Below are 26,307 nucleotides of genomic sequence, written 5' to 3'. Positions count from 1 at the left end.
TTCATGGCCATGTGTTTTTAATATGGAAGGCTCATTTGTTGTTTTGCTTTTTTTCCCACCAAGCAGCAAATGCATATTTGAGGCCTGAGCAATTCAGTCTCCCCAAATGGTATAGGAACTGTGGCTCTCACTCTTTTATACTGTCATTTCTTTTCCTTTTTTTGGTGAATGCTTTATTGGCCTAAGAATGGAATTTTGAGGGCCTGAGAGATAGTACAGGGGGTAAAGTGCTGCTTTGTGACCCAACCCGGTTTGATTCCTGGCACCACGTATGTTCCCCTGAACACAGAGCCAGGAATAAGCCCTGAGTATTGCTGGGTGCAACCCAATCCTCCCCCCTTCAAAATAGAATTTCCCTCTACCTCATCGTGTATGGCCAGTAGGAAACAAATAACATAGAAACAGTAAGTATAAATATAAATTTCCATATGATTTATTATTGTTCCTTATGTAAGAAACAGTAATATACAACTTATTACACTGTTTTAAGAATGTAAAATGGATAAAAATGTGTACAAAAAAGCACATTCCTAGAAAAAAGATATTGGCAAATAGTAAAAACTGGGAGGGGATTACAAGCAAAAAACAAATTTAAAAAAGAGAAAAACCAACAATTCTTCAATTCAGTGTGCAAATATTTTATAAAAATAGAAATACTAACTCTACAGGCAGTATTTCCCGATAAATTATTTAAATAGCATATCTACACATTCTGAGATAACTATTCCAATGGCAATGAGAAAATAATTTATAAAAATAAAGCAATGGTATAAAAGATAGAAAAAACATAACTTTCAGAAATTGTATTTAACATTTCAATGCTATTTCCTTATTGGGAATACTTTTCTGCAAAGAATTTTTATACTATGTACAACATTGACGTTTTTAGGTACTACAGTAGCTTTAAGTTTGTTAGACACTTAAACTCTTTCTGCTTGATCCCAAAATTCTTTACTCAGTCACACAACAAATGAGGTAATATTTGTATATAAGTTTCACCTTTGTCATTTTTTTTTCTTTTGGAAAATGAAAAAAAAAGTGTAGATGTTTTTCTTCTCCCTGGATGTAGGCACAAGGAATGGGGTCAAACAGTATTAAGGGCCTGATCAGTTCTTTGCAACCTAAAAGCATTTGCAAATGGACAACCAACTAATTCCACCTGGAAAGACAAAAGAGAAAAGAATTCCAGCTCATTCATTCAAAGCACAAACGGGAAAACAGCTCCTCTCTGCTGCTTCTCCTTGTGCCTGTTCTTAGTAGAGACTGTGAATCAATCCCCACTCTCTCCTCTCAAAGCATTTTCCATCTGAAACCTAGATTTCAGGTAGAACAGAGTTAATAAATAAATCTGTATTTACAATCTTACAGTCATAAGCAGACTCCTAACAAAGGCGATTTGGAAAGTTCTTATGTTTCTTTCTCCCTGTTCCCTGGAGAGTCCTTCAGATAGATCTTCCAAAATGAGTGAAAAATAAATATTTTACATGGTAAAGCATTTGTAAAAGACACCACAAAACTGCAGTCTGAAAGAAGAGAACTGGAAAGCCCCATGGTTTGGGACAAAGGAGAGAGAGAAAGATCAGGAATGTTTGCGTTAGTAATATTGTGCCTTTCTAACCATAAAAATCCAAGCATGGCTGCCTCTCCTCGGGGAGGCAGTGTGGTGCTCACTGAGATGGTGGGTTTTCTTATTTTTCCTGCTACATCTCTAATAAGACCAAGTTTCCAACAGTTTCAATGTAACCAGGCAATGGCAACCTCTACCCTGTTCACTACAGGTAATATGTAAGGGGCGGGAGCAGGGGAGAAGTCCAGAAGTCTGTCTGCTCCTCCCCCCAACCCCCCTGCTTCTCCTTAGGAGCCTCTTTATGCGGGTTAATCAGCTAACGCCAGTCAGCGTCATGAAATCCAGCAATAGTCCTCCCCTGAAAATGATTTAGTACCAAACATGTAACAGTTCCTCCATAGTTTTCTTCATACAATTGTCTCTTGGGTATGCACCCTTTCCCCTTAGGGCTTTGATTTCTGTTCCCCCTTTTCTGGAGGGAGTCAGACAAGGGGTGGTTTCGTTGGCTAAATCTGTCGAGTCCTCCCTTTTCTTAAGTGCCTGAAAAACGCTCTTGAGTCCACTGTCAGAGATGGCCTCGCTACAGCACCCTGTTCCATGACAGAAGCTGAGTGGAGAAGGGCCCCTTGCCGCTGAAATAAGCAGATGCTTTTGCAGAAGCACACCGAAGTAATTGTTTATATTATTTGAAGATTCTTTCCTGGTTCAGAGGTTGACTGCTGAGTCTGTTTCGGAAAATTGCATTTTCTCGACGCAAGTCACATGATCTAGGAGTCCACACTGATTCAAGCAGAGAAAAACAAGGCAGGCAGGGAGGTGATCCTGGGGTTTTTCACAAGCCCATGGTTCCAGAAGGTACCATACCAGTATTAAGGTCTAGTCTTTTGGCCAACAGTTTGATGATTAGGAATCTGTTACAAGAACAAATGAAGACATGTATGAACAAAAACAAATTCATAGTATAGCCTTACTATTAGTTAATAAAGTAATCATCTAGGGATAGCTCTAATTTCATGATGATGGAAGTATGATTTAAGATTGTTCAAACACACCAAGCTTTAATTTGATAAGCTGAGAAATACAAATATCTGGGTAAAATTAAGCTCTAAAAATTTTTTTTTTTAAAAAAACTCTGGTTGTGTTTGCATCAGCATCATTCCATTAAGCATTTGCGGAACACTTATTTTTGCAGTAGACTTGAGGCTAGAATCAGTGAGAACTTCACCAATGAGTGAAACAGAATAGAGAAAAGAGCCCAGGTAAATAGTGAAAATTAAATTAGCATGCCAACAAAAAGGCAATGCCATTTCTCCTACCCATATATAGGGAGAGGTTATTAAAGACAATGTGTTGCATGAAAAAAATCATTTGTCACGTGTAAGCTGTACAAACAATGAAAACTTGCAATTATTACATGGGCTTAACTCTACAAGAGCTTGTCTGCTTAGGCAAACTAATGTGGTACATAAGGATCCAGGATTTTCTAAGTCACAATTCATGGGAATTTTTTTTTTATTATTGTGTGTTCAAAGATAAGATATTAATAACCCTTCTCTAGAAATCATTCTCTAGAAATGATAAAAATCTAAAAATTTTTTATCATTGTGTGTTCAAAGGTAAGACATTAATAATCCTCTTCCAATCATTCTTCCATAATTGGCCTTCTTGGCATTAGTCTGATTCAGAGTTGTCAGCCATGCATTCACTGAGAAGGTGCACCTACCTCTGCATTCGTATTTCAGGTCAGAGAAGAAGACCATTTCTTGAGAGAAGACAAACAACCCGAGCCTACCACCAGCATAGGTTTTGTCATAGATGGGTCCTGAGTCAGCCATGATTTTCTTCCCCTCATACATGACCACTCTGTAGGGTTACAAAAGAAAACTCATTAGCGACACCCCTATTTTCTCTTCTCTTCCTCATTGCCCTTTAGTGAGGCTGTGGGTCAGAGCTAACCAGCACAATCGTACCTGATGAAACCTGTCTTTGGCCTGTGGCTCAGACGCCATCGGTAGGCAGTGAAATCCTTCCAGCCAATGTTACGGGGGTCGTGCCACAGGGTGCGCACCTGAAGGAAAAGCAGAGAGAGGCTTGAGACACTGCTCCATCATGAGACTTATGTTTTGTTCCAGTAGCCATAGAGTTTACTAGACACAAGGTGGACCTAAAGCGGAGGATTGTAGGATTTTCTCCAATGCCTCTTTATTTGTTGTGTGCCCTCAAACATACAGAGGAAGCAGAGAGAAGGGAAGGGAGCAGGCCAAAAGTGCCTCTGGATTTGAAGGGCAATTTGATAATGACAGGCATACTTTGAGACACTGCTATGTTTTCATAAAGGAGAGCCTGAAGCTGCAACAATGGCGTGGGATATCTGAGATCCCCTCTGTGAGTCCTGGGCAAAGCCTGACATTCCATGTGCTCTCCCTTCTGTGGGGCGCAGTGCTTACCTGGCCGGGGGTATTGCCCGTGTGCCACAGGGCATTCCGCAGGTGCTCGCCAGGCCCAGTGGTGGAGTTCACAACTTTCACAGAAAGACCCGAGTAGCCCTGAGCCTTTGTGGGGTGGGTGTCCCAATAGGTCTGTGTGATTTGCTTCCACATCACAACATAGAAGCGGCTGCTGGACTGGTACCCGAACACAAATCCGGCATAGTCATCATCCCGCTCGGTGTTGATGAAGAAAGTGCCACTGAAGTCCACGGCATTGAACTCATCATAGCCTGGAAGAGGAAGGCAAACCCAGGTTAAGCCCTTCACCCTTCAGAAGGTTCTAGGTACTAGTATTCCCCGTCGTCCTGTGATGCACAGGGACACCTACAACTGCCACATTTTATAGTTGCTTCCCTTTTGCTCTCACTATTTGAGGATTGACCCTCTGTCCTCAGAATTCAGTGCTCACCTACAGCAAGTCCAGGATCACAGTTGACAGTCTGGACGAGCTCTTTACCCTGATGACGTACAACCCAGTTAGGGTCATTTTGGGATGTCCCTTTGGGATCTAGAGGAATCATCTGGAATCGGCGGAAATCAGTCTCACTGATATCAACATTTTCAGGACAGATGTCATCAATGTCTGGCACACTGTCATGGTCAAAGTCATCTTTGCAAGCATCCCCTCGACCATCACCTGAGGGCAAAAAGGCAAGAGTTCAGTGACATTCTGAACACTTACTGGCATCAGAGATACAAGGTCTTGCCAAAATTGGCAAGCAGTCACTTCATCCTCTCAAAAACACGCCACTCTCTTTCTTTGGTCCTGACAGCCATGGTTTTAGTCACACTCTTAAAATGTGGCTGGACTGACTCACCGTCAGAGTCTTTCTGGTCGGGATTGGGCACCAGTCTACAGTTGTCCTTGTCATCAGGAATGCCATCATTGTCGTCATCGTGATCACAGGCATCTCCCTTGCCATCTTTGTCATGGTCGGCCTGGTTGGCATTGGGCACATAGGGGCAGTTATCCAGGTTGTTCTGGTGGCCATCTTCGTCGATGTCCTGATTGTTGTCACAGGTGTCACCGATGAGGTCTGAATCAGAGTCCAGCTGAAGGAAAAAAGACAAAGGGTCCGCATAAGTACAATTCAGTGACGTTCTAAACAACTTACGGAGAACCTTCCCTGTTCGAAGTGACAGAGGGGTTTATGTGGGGACCTCAAAAGCACACACACACAAAGAGGGTGAGGCTGAATTTCTCATTTAAGTTTATGGAAATATTTCCATTAAAGAAAAGCTGGATGCTAAGCTTGCAGAACAATGCTGACAGGGCGGGGCGGGGGGGGGGAGCTTAACTTTTCCCCCAGTCAATGACAGGCGGTTCCACAAAGAAGAACTGGCTTGGCAACTCTAGATTTGATATATTCCCTCACATCCCTGTAGATGACTTGTTTATCATTTCCTATTTTTGTGGAGAATGACAAAGAGATGGATTTCTCCAGTATGGGAAAGTAATTTTAGTTTGGTGATTTTTCTTATAGCCGAGATTGATGGTTTTCCAGGAAAATTAATTTTAATTTTGCTTAAGGAGATTAGGCCTCCCACCTCCATCTTTTCTATATGGTTAGTCTGAAATTTCCCTTCGATATACTTTTTTTCCTAACAGAGCACACTGGGCAAGTCATATGGACCTGGTATAGGACGACTGAGTTCTAAGATCATCATGTGAATGCTCTATGAGTCTTTGCACTTCAGGCAAGCTGACTCCATGGAAATCTTGCCATTAGCTATGAGGTCCTGAGAACCAAGACAGGGAAAGTGTCCGAGTTCATCAATCTCATTTTCTAGACACCCAGAGAGAGTTGTTCCAGCACCATACTGGAAGATTCTGAAAGGAGTCCACCTACCTGATCTGGGTTGTGTTCCAGGGGACAGTTGTCACACTGATCTCCAACACCGTCCATGTCTGTGTCCCTCTGGTCCACATTGTAGACATACCGGCAGTTGTCACGCTCGTTGAGGATACCTGCAGAGAATGGGAAAAATAAGAGCTGGAATCTCCAGTCTTGGATGGGTCACACTAACTCCACCCCAACAGCCAGAGAAATAGAAGGTTGAGCACATTTGTGAGGGGTCTGGGGAGAACTTACCGTCCCCGTCAATATCCACGGCACAAGCATCTCCTTCCCCGTTCTTGTCTGTGTCTGCCTGGTCTGGATTGTGGTTGTAGGGGCAGTTGTCACAGCGGTCTCCCACATCATCTCTGTCGTAGTCATACTGGGCGGGGTTGTAATGGAACGGACAATTGTCCTGCAAAGAGAAGAAACAGCCTTTCATGACCCTGCCTATGAGCCCAGCTCAAGCCTCATTCCACATACAACAAACTACATATCTGCAATGAGGATATTCTACTGAATGGTTGTACGAATTGTTTGGATTTTTTGTTTGCTTTGGTCCACACCTGGCCATGGTCAGGGATCATTCCCAGCTCAGGGGACCATATACGGTACTGGGGATGGAACCTGGGTTGGCTGCGTGCAAGGCAAACACCCATTCTACCCCCTGTACTTTCACTCTGACCCCAGAGGATGTACTAATTGGATGTGGACATACTTAGTACAGAGTGATTACTGCAGGAGTTAAAAACCAGAACATAATGGCAAAAAAGGATTCCTGCTGGTTACACATTAGTGAGGTGTTAATATACTCTCACCCTCTCCTGTCCCAATATCTGTGAAGTAAATTTTACCACAGGGGACATGAGAAATGAGTCTGAGGGGCAAAAGTGGAATTTATTTGTACATTACTTATTTCTCAAGTGGAATTGGACAGGATAAAAAAGAAAACCTTCATTTAAAAACTCTCTTGGCTACACACACACACACACACACACACACACACACACACATATATACATTTATATATATATATATACACCACCAGATGACTAAAGAATAGTTTGCAGTCCTTAAACACTAATGAGGAATTTGTAATTATTCTGTGCATTCGTTTGCTCTTCCTCTAATTTCACAGGACTTTTTAAAAAGTACTCAGGCTGCTGCTGAACAGAAATGACAAAGAAGAAGAAGAGTTTGTCCATACCCGGTCATCTGGAACCCTGTCATTGTCATCATCGTCATCACAGGCATCGCCGATTCCATCTTTGTCATAGTCCTCCTGTCCTGAGTTGGGAAGGTTGGGGCAGTTATCCTAGGAGAGAGCAGATGCACGTCATTGTTGCCATCTGTATTCGAGCATGTGTGAGGGCATGCAACCCTTCTGCAGAGAAAAAGAACTAAGTGCTGCTCCATTAAACATTTTCTTTGGAACTTTATATATAGATAAAATTTTGTCAATGCTTTAGACTTTCTGGGAATATAAGTCACATACTCCTGGTGTTTGGTAGTGTAGGGAACTTGTTTTTGGACAAAAGAGCCATAGCCCGAAGACCTCCCTGGTCTCCAATCGCCCCCCCCCACCCTTGCCCCCACCCCCGTGGTGTCAGATTCAATATCCAAACTTTAAGTATCGACAGCTTCCTTCAACTATTCTTCTGACGAGGCAAGGTGCCTTCCTCCAGGGGATGTGCTTGAGGGGAGCCAGGCCTACCTTTTTGCAGTGGTAGGTGGCGTTGGCCACGCACACCAGGTCCTCGTTGGGCCAGCCATCCAGGTCTGTGTCCTCTCCGCAGATGATGCCGTTGCCCGCGTAGCCAGGCTTGCACTCGCAGCGGAACATAGGGTCACTGTAGTGGCCCAAGTAGTTGCACTTGGCATTCTTGTTGCAGTCATGGGTGCCGTCTGTGCAGGGGTTGCGAGGCTTGCACACCTGGAGGCATAACATCTCAATGTTAGCATAAGACCTGGGTGGGTGCCCAGATAGAGTAGCCATGGAAAACCCAGCTCCCACCTAGCTAAGTGGACAGAATGTGAGTCACCTCTGCCACTTCTCTTCCCCAGAGTGATCCAGGATATATCTAAGCTAGCAGGGCTGTCTGTGAGTCTTCCTTGAAACGACTCAGCACCCAGGCTTTTTCAAGTCCTTTGGCTCACAACTTACTCCAGAGCATCACTTTCAAATGTGATCTGCTCAGGGCTTACTCCTGGCTTGGTGCTCATGACTCACATCTGGCAGTGCTTGGGAGACAGTATGTGGTACCAGGGATTAAACTCAGGTTAGCTGCATGCAAAGTATACACCTTCCCACTGTAGTATCTCTCTGGTCCCAAAGGTGGGACCTCTTGTTCCCTGCAGGACTTACAAGGGATCTTCTGCCTAGGTTTCTAAAGCCAATCTTTTCCCCGCTCTGCTGACTATGCCGAGTATAAAATGACAGTTCTCACTTTCCCAGCTGTTTTGGTCCCTTGCTCTGGTGTGCGAGTCAAGTCTGTTCTACCTGTTTGTTAGCAGTGGCATGTTCCACACCGCGGCCGAAGGGCTGGGGCCCAGAGAAGCGTGGCGGGCAGGGCAGGCAGTTGTAGCCGGGGTCTGTGTTCTCACACCTGTGCTCTCCGTTGTGGTTGAAGCAGGCATCTGGCACTTCTTTGCACTAGAGGAGAAACAACCATTGACTTAATATTTAGAAACCGCAGCCAGAAGGCAGTGATGGGCACAAGCTCTGCTCCTTCTGATCCAGTTCCTCACCTCATCCACGTCTCTGCACTGGATTCCATTCCCACTGTAACCTGCGGGGCACGCACCGCATTTCCAGCTGCCATCAGGGTAGCTGGTACACTTGGTGCCGGCAAAGCAGGGGTTGGACAGACACCCATCTGCAACACGAGACAGGAAATGGTGTGAGCTGCTGCTCTGCTGTGTCGGTTAGGCTGCATATAGTATTGTGTAAGGTCCCCGGAAACCTCCTGAGATGATGGTGTCTGTGTCCATCTTTGGTTGGGGAGTCACAATTCACTTACTCTAGGTTCTATACCTATGGAGCTCTCCCGGTGGTGCTTGGGGCACTTTAGGGGAAACTGGATGGACAGCATACAAGGCAAGCACCCTACCCACTGTACTATCGCTCTGACGCCCTATGTGCTCATCTACTTTAGAGTAAACTAACCACTGGGTACATTATTTAGTATCAGAATCCCATGGGACGCTGATTGGGACATTCATTTTGGAGTTTTACCTTCTGAAGGTGGGTTTGTCCTGAGCAGTGTGACTCACCGATTGGACAGTCTTGCTTGTTGCAGATCTGGTTCTCTGTCACATCCCCAATGCAGTCCTTGCCTCCAAACTGGGGTGGGGGGTTGTTGCAGAGCCTGCTACGTTTCTGCACTCCTCCTCCACAGGTGACAGAACAGATGTCCCATGGGGACCAGGGACCCCAGCCTCCATTTACTGTAAGAAAATGAATCAAGTGCATTGAGTCGAAGTCAGTTTACAGACACCCGACTTGTCACAAACTTCTTACACCTGTGCTCCTTAGGACAACTTCGGCTAAGTTTCTTCAAGGGACTTCCATTCCCCAGAGGAAGGTGTTGGGAAGAGGGCTTGGACAGGATTTCTCGGGTTTGTTTTTGATGTAAAGAAGATGCAAAAACAAGTTTGCTTCTATTTGTTTCTCCCCTCCACCACCCCTGGAGCTGAGTTGCAGGTGACAGGCAGGTGACCGAGCTCACACTTACTGGGGCAGGCATCTTTCTTGCAGGCTTTGGTCTCCCGAGCTTCGCCTTCACATGGTTTGCCGTTCATCTGGGGACTGGGAGAGTTGCAGAGCCGGATCCTGGTGATCACCCCATCACCACAGGTCACAGAGCATGAGGACCAGGGGGACCAGTGGCTCCAGCCACCATCCTGTTTAACTACAGTAAAGAGCTGATGGTTATCGGGTGCTTACCATGAGCCATGCTACGTGCTGTTTTAAATGCATTAAAAAAAACTCCACAGAAACCCTATCAAGAGCTGTTAGTACTCTGGATTTGGGGATGGGGAAAGCGCTGCAGGAGGGTAAGCTGTGCTTCAGGGAGCTCAGGCAAGCTAGGGATTTGAATCCAGAGCAGGGTAGGGATTTGAACCCAGAGCCTAGAACTCGGGCTCCCAATCTCTCCACAGCAGAACTGCTTTTGGTGCTCAAAGGACAGGCTAGTCCACACATCCCTAGGTGGCCAAGGTACTTACATCTCTTATCACACTCCTGAAGGTGGCAGGTCCGAGTCTGGACAGAGGAGCCCTCGCATCGGTTGTTGAGGCTGTCGCAGGAGCGGCCACGCTGCTGGATTCCATTGCCACATGTCACCGAGCAGGAGGTCCACTCAGACCATGGGGACCAGCCATCATCTGCTGAGTCACTGGCTGCAGGGGAAATGGGTCCATTTAGTGCATGATTGTTAGGGCAAGCTGTTCTTTACACAGGTCTGGTCATGACTTCCTACCCTTGACAGAGTGAAAAGTGACATGTCCCTTGGGTCAGCAGCTAAGGGTTTACCATAGTGGGTCCTTCTGGGGAGAGAATTGGGCATCTGAGTGCTGTGCTCAGCCTGCAGCCACCTGCTCTCTCCTCCCCCCCACACCTTCGCCCCTTGATATTCCATGTGGGGTTCCCTTTTCTGATGTAAGCTGTCTGGGTGGGCATTTCCAGTGTTGCTTAGGCGACTTGATTTCACGCAGCTTCTGGAAGTCATGGCCAGGGCAGCCACAGGCTGTGTTGGACAGATGAGCCTGAGGCAGTGCTGCCATGGGCTACGGCTCCAAATAGGTCATGGGGCCAATCCTTGCACTGTTCCTCTCCCTCTAGTATTTGGGGCCTGTTCTGCACATATTTTATTTTCACAGGGGGAGAATATGTTTGTTTACCCTCTTGCCCTGGAACCATGACTACAATCACATCTAGCTGTATCAGACAGAAGACGGAGAACTTGTTTTCTCCTGCCATCCCTTGGCAATTTTCCGAGCAATCCCTGACTCAAGTTCAGAACTCTCTTGTTTCCAGCTAGCTTGGTTCCCTTTAACCCACATTCAAAAAGAAGAACAAATGAAAGTGAACATAGGTGATTATTATATTGCCCACATCACTCACACAATCCCTGAATGGGCTGGTTATTCTGACCTGTGGCTAGTGAGTTCGGGGTGTGTGTGTGTGTGTGTGTGTGTGTGTGTGTGTGTGTGTGTGTGTGTGTGTGTGTGTGTAGTGCCACTTTCCTATTTTCTTATCTTGGTTGTGATGAATCATTTTTATGACTTGTACCTACTACACTCATTAATGCAAAATGACTAATCAGGCAACACAAAACACGGTTAGAGTACTATGGGACAATATAGTACTCTTTCTTTCCTTTTTTTTTTTTTTTTTAGTGTCCTGAAATTCAAACTGCAGTTAACCTCTTAGTCTTCCTCTTTCTGCAGATAAAATGAGCTGAACTTTTCAGGTTCATTCAAATCCAGTGCTCAAACCAGAGTTCCTTAAATTCCCCAGCGGGGAGGTTATTTCTTAACTCTGGGTCACTCAGGTTTAATTCTTGAGGTATTAGAAGTATTGTTAGAGCCATTGTGACTCTAATTCACCTCTTCTTTCTCCAAAGGATAAAATCAGAATTAATAAGCTTGATTAAACTCATTGCCTGTACCACAATCCTGAGAGGTAATTGAGCCAGCATGGTTTTGGCTCTGACTAGCCACTGGTTCCCCAGCTGCCACAGCGTGAAAATGAATGAGAGCAGCTGATGGAGATGAAGGTGGGGCTCCAGTGTGCCCCAGTTCATGGTGAACTGACGGAGCCTCTGGGGAATGGTTTATGTATGCAGCTTTAGGAACTTACGCCAACACCGTGGGCAGCATTCTCCATCAGGAACAGTGGCATTGGAGCAGGGCATAATGGGGCAGGAGACCTTTTTGCAGATAGTAACTGAGTCCTGCAGGGCAAGAGTTGAGAAGAAACAAGTTACTAAGTATAGTTTATTTACTGGAATATTTCAGTTGCAAACTGCAGTATGGTCAGAGTGACAGATACTCCTGTGGAATGATACTCAGAGAAGAGCTATCCTATTTGTAGCTGCCAGGACTGCAGAGAATACATTACTGCTTGTCCACTTGTCATTCTTTCTTAAAGGTTAACTACTTAGTCAATGGTGGAGATTTCTGTAGAGCAAATTTATCCACAAAAGTATCATAGATCAGATCTATGAATGTATGTCTGAAACTGAATTACAAAACTCAGACAGTACTAAATTTTATATTTTTTTAAAGTTTATCACTGTAGGAAAAAGATTTAAAAGAGTAATTAGCCTCCCAAGCCCACCCCATAGCCATAGATCTGATTTTCCTATTATTTTGAAAAATTGGAAATTTTAACAAAGTTGGCCCAGATCTTGCCATTTGTGAATTGTATTCAAGCTTGACTCTGCTCAATGAGCCAGGTTTAGTCTCCAAACTCTCCTTTCACTGACGCTCTCCTCACACTCACACACACACACACACACACACACACACTGTAGGCTGTGCCATCTGGGCTAAGGAGAGAGTCACATCCCAACAATCCAGGCTAAGTGATCCGAACCACAGTCAATGCTGGGCTCAAAGAATCTCTGTCACTGCTGAATAGAGAATAGCACTGGAGGTGGGGTGGGGGGAGAAGAGTTCCAGCCAGGTTTTATTTAACCTGACATTCAATACTTTGACTTTGAACTAAAGCAGGTCAATTAATTATTCAGTCTTAGAAGATTGTTTTTTTTCCCCCCCAGACAGTTAGCCTGGGGTATAATTAAGACTTTGAAAAACTTTCTGAGAGTTTAAAGAAAAATTTATAGATGTCATAATTGCATCTGAAGAAAAACACATGCACACGTGCACACTCTCCTTGGTATCAGGCCATGGAACATAAAAAACTGGCGTTGCCACCTGGACACTTCCCCAAATTGTGACTTCAAGTACACCCCTTGTTCAGTCTGGAAAGGCCCTTACCTGACAGTGACACTCTGTGCAGCTGTCAACTGTCCACTCCTCGTGGTTCTTGTACTGGACTCCGTTGTGGTAGCAGTGCGGGGACCTCCTCAGCTGCTTGTTCTCTTCAGACTGGAAAGAGAAAGGTCATTAGTGTTCAGCTTACGCGTGTGGGACCATCCATGAGAGTCCTATGCTGAGGGACTCATGCTGATGGTGGGGCGGGGGGTAGCAGAGGTCACTGACCACTTTGCGGATGCTGTCCTGAAGTGTGTTGACAATAGTGCGTAGGCCCCGGAGCTCCAGGACCATGCTAGACAGCTCGTCACAAGAGATGCCACAGATGGCCTGCAGATCCTTGGTCTTATGGCCAATGTAGTCGGTGCGGATGGCAGGACTGGACCCATTCACCACATTATTGTCGAGGGTAAGGACAGGACTGGTAGCTGCCAAGAAATCAAGAGCAAATACAATGAGAAAAGCAAAGGGAAACCCCCAAACTGATGTTGCCTGTCAAAGTAGACATTTCCTTTGGGGGAGTGGGTGCCAGGGAAGGGGATATGGATGCCGTCTATGGGGTAGCCTTTGGGGTCCCTTTGGCCCAACTGCTTACTGCTGTTACCCAGGGTGACTCATGCCTATCTCTCATTGCTTATGTTTCTCAGACCATCTGGGGTGTTGCCCCCCCCACCCCCTGCCATGCCCATAGGCCTTAAAAATAGAAAGGTACTCACAGCTGGAACAGCCTTTGTTCCTGAGGATATCTTCTGGCGTGGTTCCAAAGACAAACCGAACATTCTGCAGCACTCCCTGTGGGCAGAAGACACACTTTACTTGTGGAGTTGGGGAAGGAGGACATGGCTAAGTGAGAGTGTTGATGTTAGGGAAGAAGCTCAGTTGGAAGGAGCTCCCTTTTAAGATCCCCATGCTGAGGCTGACATGACAGCATAGCGGGTAGGGCGTTTGCCTTGCACGTGGTCGACCCGGATTCGATTCCCAGCACCTATGGTCCCCTGAGCACCGCCAGGAGTGATTCCTGAGTGCAAAGCCAGGAGTAACCCCTGGCTTTGCCGGGCATCGCCGGGTGTGACCCAAAAAGCAAAAAAAAAAAAAAAAACCCAAAAAAAACCCTACCACACAACCTCAAAAATCGTAATTGTGCCTGTTGCCAAGTCTACAGTATTTTTATAAAGAATCCAGTTATCGGTCTACCGGGGCATACAGGAAATGGAATCTGATACGAAGTCTGGAGGATATAATAACACTCCACAGTGTCACAGACTTGCATGTGGGAGTTTCAAGGCCACAGTTGAAAGGATGAGGAAGCTCAGGGCAGCAAGAAGCTGCTATAGCAGAGCCACTCACTTAACCTTTCACTTGAGACCAGCTACACTGAAATCCAAACAGCAAAGCGGAATTTATTCTGCCCACACGAGGAAGCCACCTCAAGCAATATGGGTGGACTGCATCTGAAATAAGTTATTGGCTGGAGAAGAGCATTCGTAATATGTAAGGCTTGAGCGGGCTGCTACAGGGAAATCATTGGCTTCCTTGAGTGGTGTTCAAAGCGCTGGTCCCCAGGACAACAGCTTTTAAGAAACATTTAACAAATGCACAGACTCAAGCCTCATCTCTGACCCACTGGAGTAGAAACTGTTGTTGGGGTACAGAGGCCAGCATTCTTAAGGTTCTCCAGGTGACTCAGTGCTGCCTAATGCTTGAGAACCCCTGCAGGCAGAATTTTCTATATGGGATACCCCCCTCAACACCCCCCCCCCCCCCCCCGCACTTTCCAGCCCTTCATCTCCAACCTTCCTGACAGGCTAGCAGTAGAACCCCCGGGGCCTCACCTGGAAGTTGTCATTGACATCTCCCTTTGCAATGCGCAGCCTGGCGATGCTGGCCAGGTCCCTGGTGAAGATCCTCTGGATGGGAACATCAAGCTCCGCACTCTCCATCTTCTCGCAGTCGATGTAGAGCTGGGCCCTGTCCTCCTGAACGAACAGGGTGATACTCTTCCACTGGCCCGTGGCCAGGAGAGCTTCCTCCACGGACACCACACGCTGCTTGCCCTGCACGTTCAGGCTGAGGTCCAGGGTGCCCGCCTTGCCGTTGGAGACCACGCTGAAGAGTTGGCCCGCCCCGTCTTTGCGCTCCAGGGCCAGCAGCGTCCCGCGGGTCTTCTTCATCTGCCGCAGGGAGGCCAGGAGGAGGAAGCCCTTCTCCGCCCGCACAGCGTCTACCAGGTCTTGGAACTTGTCGTCAGGTACGGGGGGGATCAGGTTGGCATTTTCGATGCGGAAAGCCGGGCTGGAAGGATCGGGGCCCTTCACCAGCCGGCGCCCAGAAGCCTTGCGGGCAGCCCCAGTGAGTTCAAAGATGTCAAACACGCTGTTGTCTGCGCCGGACTCTGTAGAGGGGAGCAGAACACCCGTGAGGTTTCCAGACGGGTTAAGGTGGGAGGCCCCGCGTCCAGGGCTGGGTTCCAAGGGACAGGGTGGAAACTGGCAAGCACCACCGAGGGTGACTGCAACAGCCACCTGCATCCAGGTGTGCAGGCAGAGCTGGGGGGTTGGGGTGGGGTTGGGGGAGCCACAGCTGTTTGAGGTGCACCTGGAATCAACAGCGCCTCTGTCTCCGCCACTGCCTCTCGCACCCCTCCCTCCCCCGCAACCCCTCAAGGTATTCCACGGACTCACCTGGAATGTGGTTGGAGCCACACACGTGCCACAGGAATAGGACACCAAGTGCCCAGGTCAGCCCCATGGTGGAGCTGTGGGTGCCCTGCAGTGAACCTGCAAGAAGCACAGAGTCCAGGGTCAGAGGCGGCCAGGAAGTGAGGGTGGGCGAGAACGGGGTGGGGGTGGTGGTGGCTGGGGTTGGCCGGAGGACTTTTTACCCCCTGGGGCCCCACATTTGCTAGAACGAAGGACAAAGTATTGAGCACACACTCTGGAGAGGTCACGGAGAAGAAAGTGAGAGCGAAGTGGAGGAGCCAGTGCTTCGAAAGAGAAGCGAGGGCGACTCAGGAAGGTGCTTTCCCAAAGCGGGGGAACGGCCGGAGCGGGAGCGGGAGGAGATGTAGTTTGGGGGCACACGAGGGCACGGGGGAAAGCGGAGTTCCTTGTCTAGAGGATTGAGGGAAGTCTTGGAGAATAGATGGAAATAGTGGGGTATCCCCAAAGCTCCGGAAGAATGGAGCCCCTCCACGAGAGGAGGGTAACCCCAGCGCAGCCAGGGCGAAAAGCAAAAGATCCCGGGGGCTCGGGAGTCCGCGGCAGCGACCGCCTGGGGACCCCCTTACCTGTGCTTGGACGTTGGGTGCAGAGGCCGGGCGCGGCGCCGTCGAAGCCGAGTCCGGAGCGGAGCGGGGTGGCGGGCGGGAGATGCCCGGGGGTCGCAGGCTGAGCCGGGAGAGCTGGCAGGAGCGGGGCTGGCCCGCCGGGTCGGGTGCAGTTGCTGGCGAGGCGCAGGAGCAGCGCGCTTTTAAAGGGGCGCTCGCATTCCTGGGGATTGCTCGGACCAATGGGAGGCGGCCGGGCAGGAAGCGAAAGGGGGGCCAGTCTGGGTTCCTCTCTCCGCCCCCCGCCGCCCCGCGCGCAACTTCGCAGCGTAGACAGTGAAGGGGGCGGGGGTGGCCGGGCTCCTGCCGGGGAGCCCTGGAATGTCTCAGAGCTGTAGGTGCCGCCCCCGCAGCCGGGGCGCTCCCGGGCTCCGCACCCGCCGCTTGCGTCACGAGGACCCGTTGCGTGGCGCGGAGCATCCCCGGCAGTGACGCGGCTTGGACTGGCCAAGATCCTTATGGGGGCGGCCGTGTGGGGGTGGGAGGGAGCGAGGGGGGGTCGGGGGTGACCTAGGATGCCTGCGTATGGCGGGGGAGGCGGGAGCTGGGGTCGAGGGGTCTGGACAGTTGGAGTCCGCCGACGCCGTCTGTAGGAACAGCGAGTATCCCCCTCCCCACCACCACCCTGTGGTCACTGGTACCCAGGAGGGCCCATCGTTATAGAAGCAACCCCTGTGGTAGTTGCTGAGCCTGTGGGGCCGGCTTCACGCCGCGCTCCTGCCCTCGCCCCGAATCCCCCAGCCTGCTCCTCCAAGAGTGTCGCAGCGCGAGGGTCTGGGCCCGCGTTGCCCACGCGGCCCGCTCCGGGCGCATTGCACTTGGCAACAGGTCCTCTTAAGTCCCACCGTGTTCGCCAGTGGCCGACGCGCTCCCACAGCCTGCCGCTTGGGGGCGCTAGGCGTATTCGGATCAAGGGGCTCAGCAAGGCCCTGTTGCCTTTCCGATTCGGGAATAAAGTTTAAGGGGACGTTGTTCTCTTACCCAGTTCCGTCCAGCCCAGATGGAAATTATGTCTTGAAAAACAGTTTTGGTGCCCACTCGTGCTTCTTAACGTGACTCCTGGTTGGGGGATTTGCGGAGCAATCTGCCTGCGGGTCTTTCAACTATTTACGGAATGGCCCAATAGTTATAAATCACCTCCTGCCTATCATTTTATTTCCTTTTTTTTTTTTGTGCCTCCTTCAACGTTCTTTTCATTTTTCGACGCCCAGTACCAAGGTGTGGGTTACATTTCTGCGGGCGCATTTAGGGCCATGAGCGCTTCTGCTCAATGCTTCTGGCATTGGACATCTAGTCTCAAAGCGCTGTTCCAAGCCAGCATGACTCCTGCTGCCTGGAATTCCATTCATCTCTCAGGGCTAGAGCGTCAGCGGTAGCACTTTCAGGCTGTGATCTTGCACTATCAGTCCCCTGGCAGGTAGAGCCTCACCAAATAAGGATCTCAGCCACATGTGTGTGTGGGGCGAAAACCTGGGATTCACCTCCTTTCTTGCCCTCACACCTGGCAGGACTCAGCACTGCTGAAAACACCCACGAGTTTACATTGGTCCAAAAGCGACTTCACTTTTCCTGTGTGGGAGCGCCCTGTGACAGACAAGGTGCTCCTTTCACTGGCTTGCAAAGGGACCGGGTGTTTTCTAGCAACTTCAAGCGCTTTTTAGAAGAGGGCAAGCACTTGTCTCAGATACATGTGTGTTGGTCGCTGAAGCAATAACTCGACCTGACAGTCAAGATGGATTTCAGATGTGAAGAGACAGAAATAAAAGCCTCTTTTGGAAGATTAGTCAAATCAGATTCCTGATATGAAAGTCATCAGTTAGTGATTCATGCAAACAGAGCTAAAGGTTCACGAGTGAGCAGCTGGACTTGTCCTTCCCCTTCCTCCTTCTTTCCCTGAATTTTCCTGTTTGCCTCTAGAAAAGTGATTTCCCAACCCTCACTCCTTTCACATGCTACTGTGTCTTCCTCTACAGATGTGTTGGAGCAGGTTTTAGAGGACTGGCCACCTGATGACCCTTTGAGCCTTTGACTTGCTTATGGATTGTATACAATCAGGTGAGAGTTTGAGGATTCCAAGAGACCTACAAAGCAGAAACACAGGAGATAGCCCTGCAGTTAAAACCTGTGAACAGATACTCCCCAACTTTCCCCTTGAGGTGAGCCCTTTCTGGGCCACTGGGCCTCCCAACTCCTTAGACCTTGGCCTCCGATCAGAGTGAAGAATTTTCACCTTCTCTATATTTTGCAAATAGGAAGATGACCTAGATGTTGGCAGGAGCCTTCTGCTCAGAGGCATTGGAGATATTTCTCTCAAATCTCAAGCCCTCTGCGGGTCCTGGGACCCCAGATTTTATGCAAAGGGAAAGAAAGTGAGCAGACTTAGGAAGTCCTAAGTCTAACAGTGAGCTGAAGAGATCCCCCAGAAAATAAAACCCAATGGGCTAGGGAGGGGAAAAGGAGAAAGAAACCAAATACCTGCTTTGAAATTGAAAGAGAATGTTGATGAGCATTGTTTGGCAGCTGATTTAGCCAAACTGAGCAGATCTGTACTGGAGAAAGGATGAACAGAGACCTTCCTATCCAGAAACCTGGTCCTTATGTCCAGGACGGTTCAAGAGCTAAAAAAGGTACAGACAAGTTGATTTTCAAAAGGCATACATTTTACAGTGCTGTTAATTGGTTGTGCGGATTTATCATTAATCTGGTACATTGATAGTTAAAAAAATTAAGTTGCCGTCTTGTTTGAATTTGGGACTAAATTGATAACTGTGTGGGATAATTTTGTTTTATATTTTTAAGTGTGAAGGGATTTTTATTATGTGTAAACACATAGTGATTATTTAGTCAATACATTTGTATGAAGTCATCTTGCTGCGGTTCCTTCACTCTGCGTATGCTACACTCTACTGCATCTCCAGTCTTATCTTCACTTCAAGATGGCCCTGGAGTGAGCCAGCACCAGTCAGGATTTCCCCACAGCAGCCTCCCCATAGGCAGGTTGTGGGCCCTGGAGGAATAAATAGCACTATTGCCTGAGTGGCTACTTGGACCCTGGGGTGGGGGAGCTTCTTATCTTTTATGTTTAAATTAGGTACTTTAAACATGTCATGGAAAACTTACAGTGAGAGGAGAGAAACCATGAATAATTTTAGTGGCATCCTGCTTGAAAGTGAAGAGTGATACAGAAGTCTTAGATTCCTGAGTGCAATTCTGTGAACTCTGTCAAAAGGTTCCATAAGTGAAGAGAATGCTTAGCACTGTAGCTCTGTTGTCCCGTTGTTCATTGATTTGCTCGAGCGGGCACCAATAACATCTCCATTGTGAGACTTATTGTTACTGATTTTGGCATATCACATATGCCACGGGGAGCTTGCCAGGCTCTGCCATGCGGGAGGCATACTCTCAGTACCTTGCTGGGCACTCCTAGAGGGACAGAGGAACCCAGGTCAGCCACGTGCAAGGCAAATGCCCTATCTGCTGTGCTATCACTCCAGATCCATCATACCGAATCATTTAAAGATTGTGAATGTCAAGAACAGACAAAAAGAACCACCACTGAAATTCACCTGGTCTGTGGTGTGGGAAAGAACCTGGTGTGTGTGGTCCTCACAGCAAACGAAAAGGGAAGAGTTAACACTTGGGCTTTCTCACCAGCTCTTTGAGGCATGCAGTTTCATTCCATGCTTTTCTACTTATGTCTGTTTTTGTTTGGGGGCCACATTAGGTGCTACTCAGGGCTTACTCCTGGCTCTGCACTCAGGAATCACTCCTGGAGGGCTTGAGGAACCATTGGGGTGCTGGGGATCAAACCATTGTTGGGTTTGTGTAAGACAAGAGCCCTACCTGGTGTACTATCTTTCTGTCCTCAAAATTCAAAAAAATTTTTTTTTGTTTAATTTTTTTTTGGGGGGGGATGGGATACCTGATGGTATTCAGGGTCTGTACCCAGCTCTGTGCTATGGGATCAGAGAAGAAGAATTGCTTTGCTCCTGACAGTGCTGGAAGGAGCATGTGGTGCCCAGCGATGGAACTTGGGTCTCAGGCATACAAAGCTAATAATAAAAATTTGATGCTGTCTCCTTGTCCTGATCTCATTTTTCATCCCTCATCCCTCACAAAGCCTGTGGAGCAATAGTGGTATCTTTGGAAAGAACAAAAGTTTTCCTAAAAGTGAGTACAAGTGAATGTCATGACACATTGGATTATTTGTTTCCGAGATGATAGGTTGTGAAATGTTTCTTGGGGGCTTGCACCAATACTTTTGATTATATAGTTAATCTGGAATGCTTAATCTGGAATGTCCCCCAGAGTTCCCTGTCACTCACAAAGTCTGAGTCGGAAAGACAGACAGCAGAATTCCCAGGACTTCCTATGCCAGCAAAACATGTTCTTCCTCAAAAAGCTTTCCAGACATTCTACATGGCACTCCATATCACCCATGGGAAAAGTACAAATTTTCACATCTTCTGGTTGTGAAGTTTTCATGCAGCACTGTTCAGATTAAGAGCTATTTAAAGTTTTCATTTAAATTGCTTTTTCTTGGAAGAAAATGACAAGTGCCAATTAAAAGATGAAGACAATCAAACATAAAGAAAATGTCAAAAATGGGTGAAGAAATTCAGCAGTTGAATCTGATGTGGAGGTTGGCATCCAGTTCAAGACTGCATGAGACTCACAGGCCAGAGAAGTGTAGGCAACAACCAGCAGTAGGGTGACCAGACATTGTTTGAAGTGATACGAATCTTTTGGTAAGTGGTTTTCCCCTTTCTCCTTTTTGAATAGTGAGATCATGACAACTTGCATTTTGCAAAGCTGAGCCAAAAGAATTGTCACTCTTTCTGACTTAAGAGGGTGAGTGTATAGTTTGATTAAAAAAAAAAGCTTTAAATTTTATTATGACACTGAAGTTAAGCTTTGCTGCTCCCCAGGGCAGAAATGTCCTCAGGAAACCCCCACCCCCTCTCTCTGTCTCTGTCTTTCTGTCTCTCTGTCTCTCTCTCCCTCCCTCCCTTCCTTCCATACCATACAAAAATGGTATGATTTTCAATACCATTATAGATGTAGGAGGGATACTGGGAATATTGGTGGTGGAAAATGTGTACTGATGAATGGATGGATGTTTGATCATGGTATGATTGAATCTCAATCATGAAAGCTATGTAACTGTATCTCACCGTGATTCAATAAAAAAGTTAAAAATATATAATCCAATATAAATATAAAAACTAGAAGGATGCTTTCTTATGCACATATTTCCACACCAAACCCATTGCTTATGCACCCACTTCTTTCCCCCAGTCTTTTTTGTTTTCTCCCTCCCCTTTCTTCTTTGTTTTTCCTTTCATATTTCATTTGTTTTGCTTCTTTGTAGTGCTGGAGAATGAGCCCAGGACCTCATATAGGCAAATCAAATGTTCTACTGCTGTGTGAATTCCTGTCTTCTCCTCTTTGTTTTTATATCCTCCACTTCCTTGACTTCTCTTTGTCCTCCTCCATCCCTTCTTCTTTCATGTTCTTCTACCTCTCTCCTTTATTTCTTCTTGCTTCCTTCTTTTTGTTCTCCCTTAGGACTGTGGCCACGATGAAGTGCCATAGCACAGGTAAAGTGGTTAGCTAATGATTATCCAATGACCTGGTGTTGACTTGCCTCAGTTCAGAGTCCCAGTTTGGTCTACAGCTGTATCCCCTTGAACGGGCCCCATCTTGTCTGATCTCAGAAGCTAAGTAGGGTCAGGCCTGGTTAGTACTTGGATGAGAGAGCCCCAGTTTCCTCTGCACTCTATATACTCATACCATCCTATTTGAAGGCAAGGGTACAAGTAGGACTCTTTAGGCTTCTGTCAACATTCAGTCTGTGTCTAAGGTATGGTGCTTGGAGCTTTGAATCTCGTGTCCTTGTGGCACCTGATGGACTCAGGGGTGTATATCATGGGAGAAGGGCAGAGGTGGGCTTTCCAACATGTCACTGAAGCGTAGTCCAAACCTCATGCGTCTGGACTCCTTCCAAGGCCATAGGGGAGCCGGTGTTGCATTGCAGTGGTCACATTTGGTAACATTTACAGAAGTAATAAGGAATTTTAATGATGTTGGTTAAGTCTGATGACCTCTCCATTCTAATTTGCCTCTCTCTTCCCATGTTGGAGATTTAGAGTGATTACAGGCATAATTTGGATCTGACTGATGGAATGTAGTGGAGAGATATATAGTTCCCACAGTCATGTCTATCACGAATCACGAATCATGAAATCCCGTTAATCACCGATTTCTCGGGCGGGCTCAGTAACATCTCATTTTGTCCTTTCCCGGACAAAATGAAGTCCATCTCGACTCGGCCCTCCTAATGAGGTTGCACTGGGGGCTCTTCAGGGTAAGGGGAATGAGATCCAGCTTGTTACTGGATTCTGCGTATGAATACACCATGGGAAGCTTGCAAGGCTGTCCCATGTGGGCAGGAAACTCTCAGAAGATTGCCAGTTTCTCCCAGAGGGAGAAGAAGGCTAAAGATATCTAAGCTTCTGAGAGCTTGCTTTTAAGTCTCTCTCTGGATGTTGGCTGTTGATGGGATTACACACATCTGGGTTCCTCTGCCGGCACCTTCATGCATGAGGCCTGTCCGAACGTGTGGAGAGGGGCCTCCAGCATGGCTGTAGCTACGTTCTGGTGGTCTTCGGCTGCCGGGAGCTCTGCTCAGGGTGGGGAGGGAAGCTGGAGCCCATCCCCTCCAAGGGGCCCCGGGGAAGACAGCCAGGAGTGCAGGCAAGAGACTCTCTGCCAGTCATGTCTATATCTAGTGAAATAGAAGCCACCTATCCTTGCATTGGGATGGCTTCTAGGATTGTTCCTATCGCTTATCTGGTGTTCTAATATGAAAGTATAAGGTTGGTGATTATATCAGGGTATTCCTGTGCTAGCTGTACGTTCCAACAATGGATGAACCTGTGTAGGGAAGGAGAACTCATGTTTGAAATATATGGATCCAGACAAGAATCTGTGGGCAAGAATTACAGAATGTAGAATACAATTTCTTATTTTCTTCTGGGTTTTGTAGTGCTTGTGGTTGCTTTTCTTTGACTGAGGCATTTTTTTATTGTGATTTTTTTTTCATTTTAAATAAACGCTCAATTCAGTGTCTGGGGGTATGCCTAGGGAGGTAAAACACATGCCTGGCCAATGTGAATTCCTAGATTTGGTCCTTGGTGCTGCATACTCCCCATTTGAGCATTTTAAGCCCCAACACCACTGGGAATGGAGCTCAATCAGGAAAACTTTCTTTTCAATCTAATTTTCAGTGCATATTATTCATTTAATTAATTGGGTTTATTTTCGTTGACAACAGCCCTTCCTGCCCTACTAGATGAAAGTAGGCAGCTAACTTGGGGTCTACCAAGCTCAGCTTCTCTTTGGGGTGGGCATGAGAGGGAGGTTGAGAAGAAGAGCATGGGGGCATTATCCAGTTATCTGGGAGAACAGAGACAGGTGTGAGGAATTGGAGAGGGCAGGGGGCAGGCTTCTGCTTCCTGGTGCGCAGGACGTGGATATGTGAGTTCTCAGGACCTCTGTGGACATTTTTACTGACATAAGGGAATTAAGCTGAGGGAGGGAAAGGGAAGTGTAATTTAGTTGTGCTAATTATCATGATAATCGACGTAAGTTGCTTCGAACTGATACCTAATTACTATATAACAGAATAACAATTGCATATGCCAATTAAGGTTTCAGATAAACTTGTCTATGTTTTATTTGATGGTAACCTCACGCATTCTCTATGTGCAATCATCTTGCAAAGTTTGAAGAGTGAGCTCCAATCCCTACAATTTTCACTGGTCCAAGATTTTAGTAACTCAGATTGAGGATGCCTTCAGTGTAGATGGGTTTCAACATCCTGTTCTGAAATGCTCCCCACTATTAAAAATAAGTGGACCGCACACCTTCATCAGTTAGAGGTGAGAATTACCTTTAGGCTAATTACCTTCTAGCAATTTGGAAGATGTGATGGGTTACATACACCCTGATGGATAGGTCATTGTTTATCTTATAGTCTATGATAGAGTGTTTTTGGTTGTAAACCCTTATGTGATTTTTATTATTTAAATAGCCAAAGGAGTTTTTTCCCTGTATTTCAGTTGAATGCATGCTCTGAAATTTTCATAGCTGATGTCTTATGTATTGTTTCCTTTGAGAGGAGGTTTGTGCTACATCCAGTGATGCTCAGGGCCTCTGTTCCTGGCTCTGTGTTCAGAAATGTCCCAGGGTCCATCCCAACTTTCATGCTGCAGCTGCATGAAAGGCAAGTGCCTTAACCTTAACCCCTGCACCATTGTCTGATCCTCCATTATTTCTCAAGTACCTAATAGGTGCCAATAGATACTGACTTTAGGCCTATTAGGGAGAGAGACGGACACCACATACAATGCTGATGAGAGATGAATTGAAATGACCAGGAAGAGCAGTGGAAATGCTGATAAGGAGCCCCAGCCAGATGTACCAGGTTGCAAATATGGAGATCACAGAAGCCTTTTCTTGAAGAGGAGGTTCTGAGCTTGGTCTTGAAAGACTCCTCTCTGAAAGAGTCAGATACTTGGATGTGGAATATATATGAGTGGATATGTCATCATCATCCCCTGCCACCATGTCTTACTTCTAGTAAGTTTTTTTTTTTTTAGGATGTGATCAAGAAGATCTGTTCAGTCATAAAGGCCCCAGAGAGAAACATCTCTGGATTTGGCTTCCCTAAGCTCATTTTGATAGGATTGTTCTTTCAACTCTTTCTTGCCCTCTCTTGCCTTCTATGTTCAGAAAGCACTGCAGAGCCAGGAAAGCAATTAGCCAAAGACAGTAATTAACTTTCTCCTTGCATGGGCATAATGAATTGGCTGATGGAATTTATTGCGGATTATTCTGTCTAATATCTTCTTGTTGGCTCTTTTGCCAGAAACATGAATGCTTCTTTTCCTGGACTTTAATTCAAAATCTCATAAGTTTAAATCATGGTCCCTTTAGTTTGTTTGTATTTTAGACCCTTCTCTGAAATAGTCCAGGCTCCCACCTGTGTATTTCTCCTAGCAAAATGCCTTAAATGTAATAGGCACACTGTCAACTTTGGCAAATGAAAGAGTGGAAGAATAAATGAAAATGAACAAACACATGTTATGGATAGGCTTTCTTATCAATATAAGTTCCAAAGCATGAGAACTAATTATATCCAATTCCTTAGTTTTGTTCTTTTAACTGTGCCAGACTCCCTCCTTTCCCCAGTTTCCCCCACCCTGGGGGGGGCGGGAAACCCAACCAATACCCACTCACAAAAACACTTTAAATTCCAAAGGGAGGGGCTAGGAAATAGTTGGTCATCTATTTTTAAGCTACAGAGGTTTTAAGACTAATTCTCTGTGAAAATACATCTAATTCAGAAAACATGCTTTATTGAAGTTCAAGAACAATATGTATTTTCTTGGAACAGTTTAGGTTAAAAACACACAAAATTCAAAGCTAAAAAACCCTCCAACCACAGTTATGACTGAAAGGAAAACACAGAAGGGTAAATCACCCCAGATGACAACCATGAAAAATAGTAGAGCTTCTCTTTGCTTGCAGGGCCTGGCTAGGGAAGACATGTGGCCAAGGATGTGGTCTCGTGGTCGCCTGAATAAGGCAGCTTCTACTACTGCTTGAAAGGAGCTGATCCAAAAGCTACCTAAGTTGTCCTCTCAACAGAGAGGGAAGAGAACAAACAGATGGTCTGTAGTGGATATAGTGAATGAAAATGTAGTGAGTCATGGCTTGATACTGGGGGCTCTTTGCCAAGGTGAAAGGGGCACAGGTAGCGTCCCCAACTCTGGTATGTCTCCAGCTGCATTTCCTTTCTTGGTTACTTTTTCCAATACTTTGGATCTAAACAGAAAATCATCCTTCCCACGTGATCATCTGCTGTATTAATCTTTGAGACCAACAGGGATAGGGTTAGAGATAAACATAGGTCAAAAAGTCCTTGGGATGGGGCTGGAGCCATAGCACAGTGGGTAGGGCGTCTGCCTTGCACACGGCTGACCTGGGTTCGGTTCCCAGCATCCCATATGGTCCCCTGAG

At 46.7% G+C, this 26,307-nt stretch overlaps 1 protein-coding gene across 1 annotated transcript; it reads right to left on the bottom strand.

Moving 5' to 3' along the window:
- Window positions 1-409: 409 nt before the first annotated feature.
- On the bottom strand, window positions 410-16,313 carry THBS1 (thrombospondin 1). The gene is made up of 22 exons (XM_004609561.2): window positions 16,183-16,313; window positions 15,578-15,673; window positions 14,729-15,288; window positions 13,613-13,688; window positions 13,125-13,324; window positions 12,900-13,010; window positions 11,758-11,851; window positions 10,122-10,295; window positions 9,629-9,805; window positions 9,168-9,341; window positions 8,643-8,770; window positions 8,395-8,547; window positions 7,609-7,827; window positions 7,102-7,209; window positions 6,150-6,309; window positions 5,907-6,025; window positions 4,875-5,109; window positions 4,466-4,693; window positions 4,015-4,286; window positions 3,538-3,635; window positions 3,291-3,430; window positions 410-2,478 (listed from the first exon to the last, which is right to left on the bottom strand). Exons 2-22 carry the CDS (start codon window positions 15,642-15,644, stop codon window positions 2,471-2,473), a joined length of 3,501 nt encoding a protein of 1,166 aa, XP_004609618.2. The 5' UTR covers window positions 15,645-15,673; window positions 16,183-16,313; the 3' UTR covers window positions 410-2,470.
- Between the last annotated feature and the right edge of the window lie 9,994 nt (window positions 16,314-26,307).

Source organism: Sorex araneus, chromosome 3 (genome assembly GCF_027595985.1).
Source record: "Sorex araneus isolate mSorAra2 chromosome 3, mSorAra2.pri, whole genome shotgun sequence".
Lineage (NCBI taxonomy): Eukaryota > Metazoa > Chordata > Mammalia > Eulipotyphla > Soricidae > Sorex > Sorex araneus.
The sequence above is the reverse complement of the archived record's forward strand: the minus strand, read 5'-3'. Positions and strand labels throughout refer to the sequence as shown.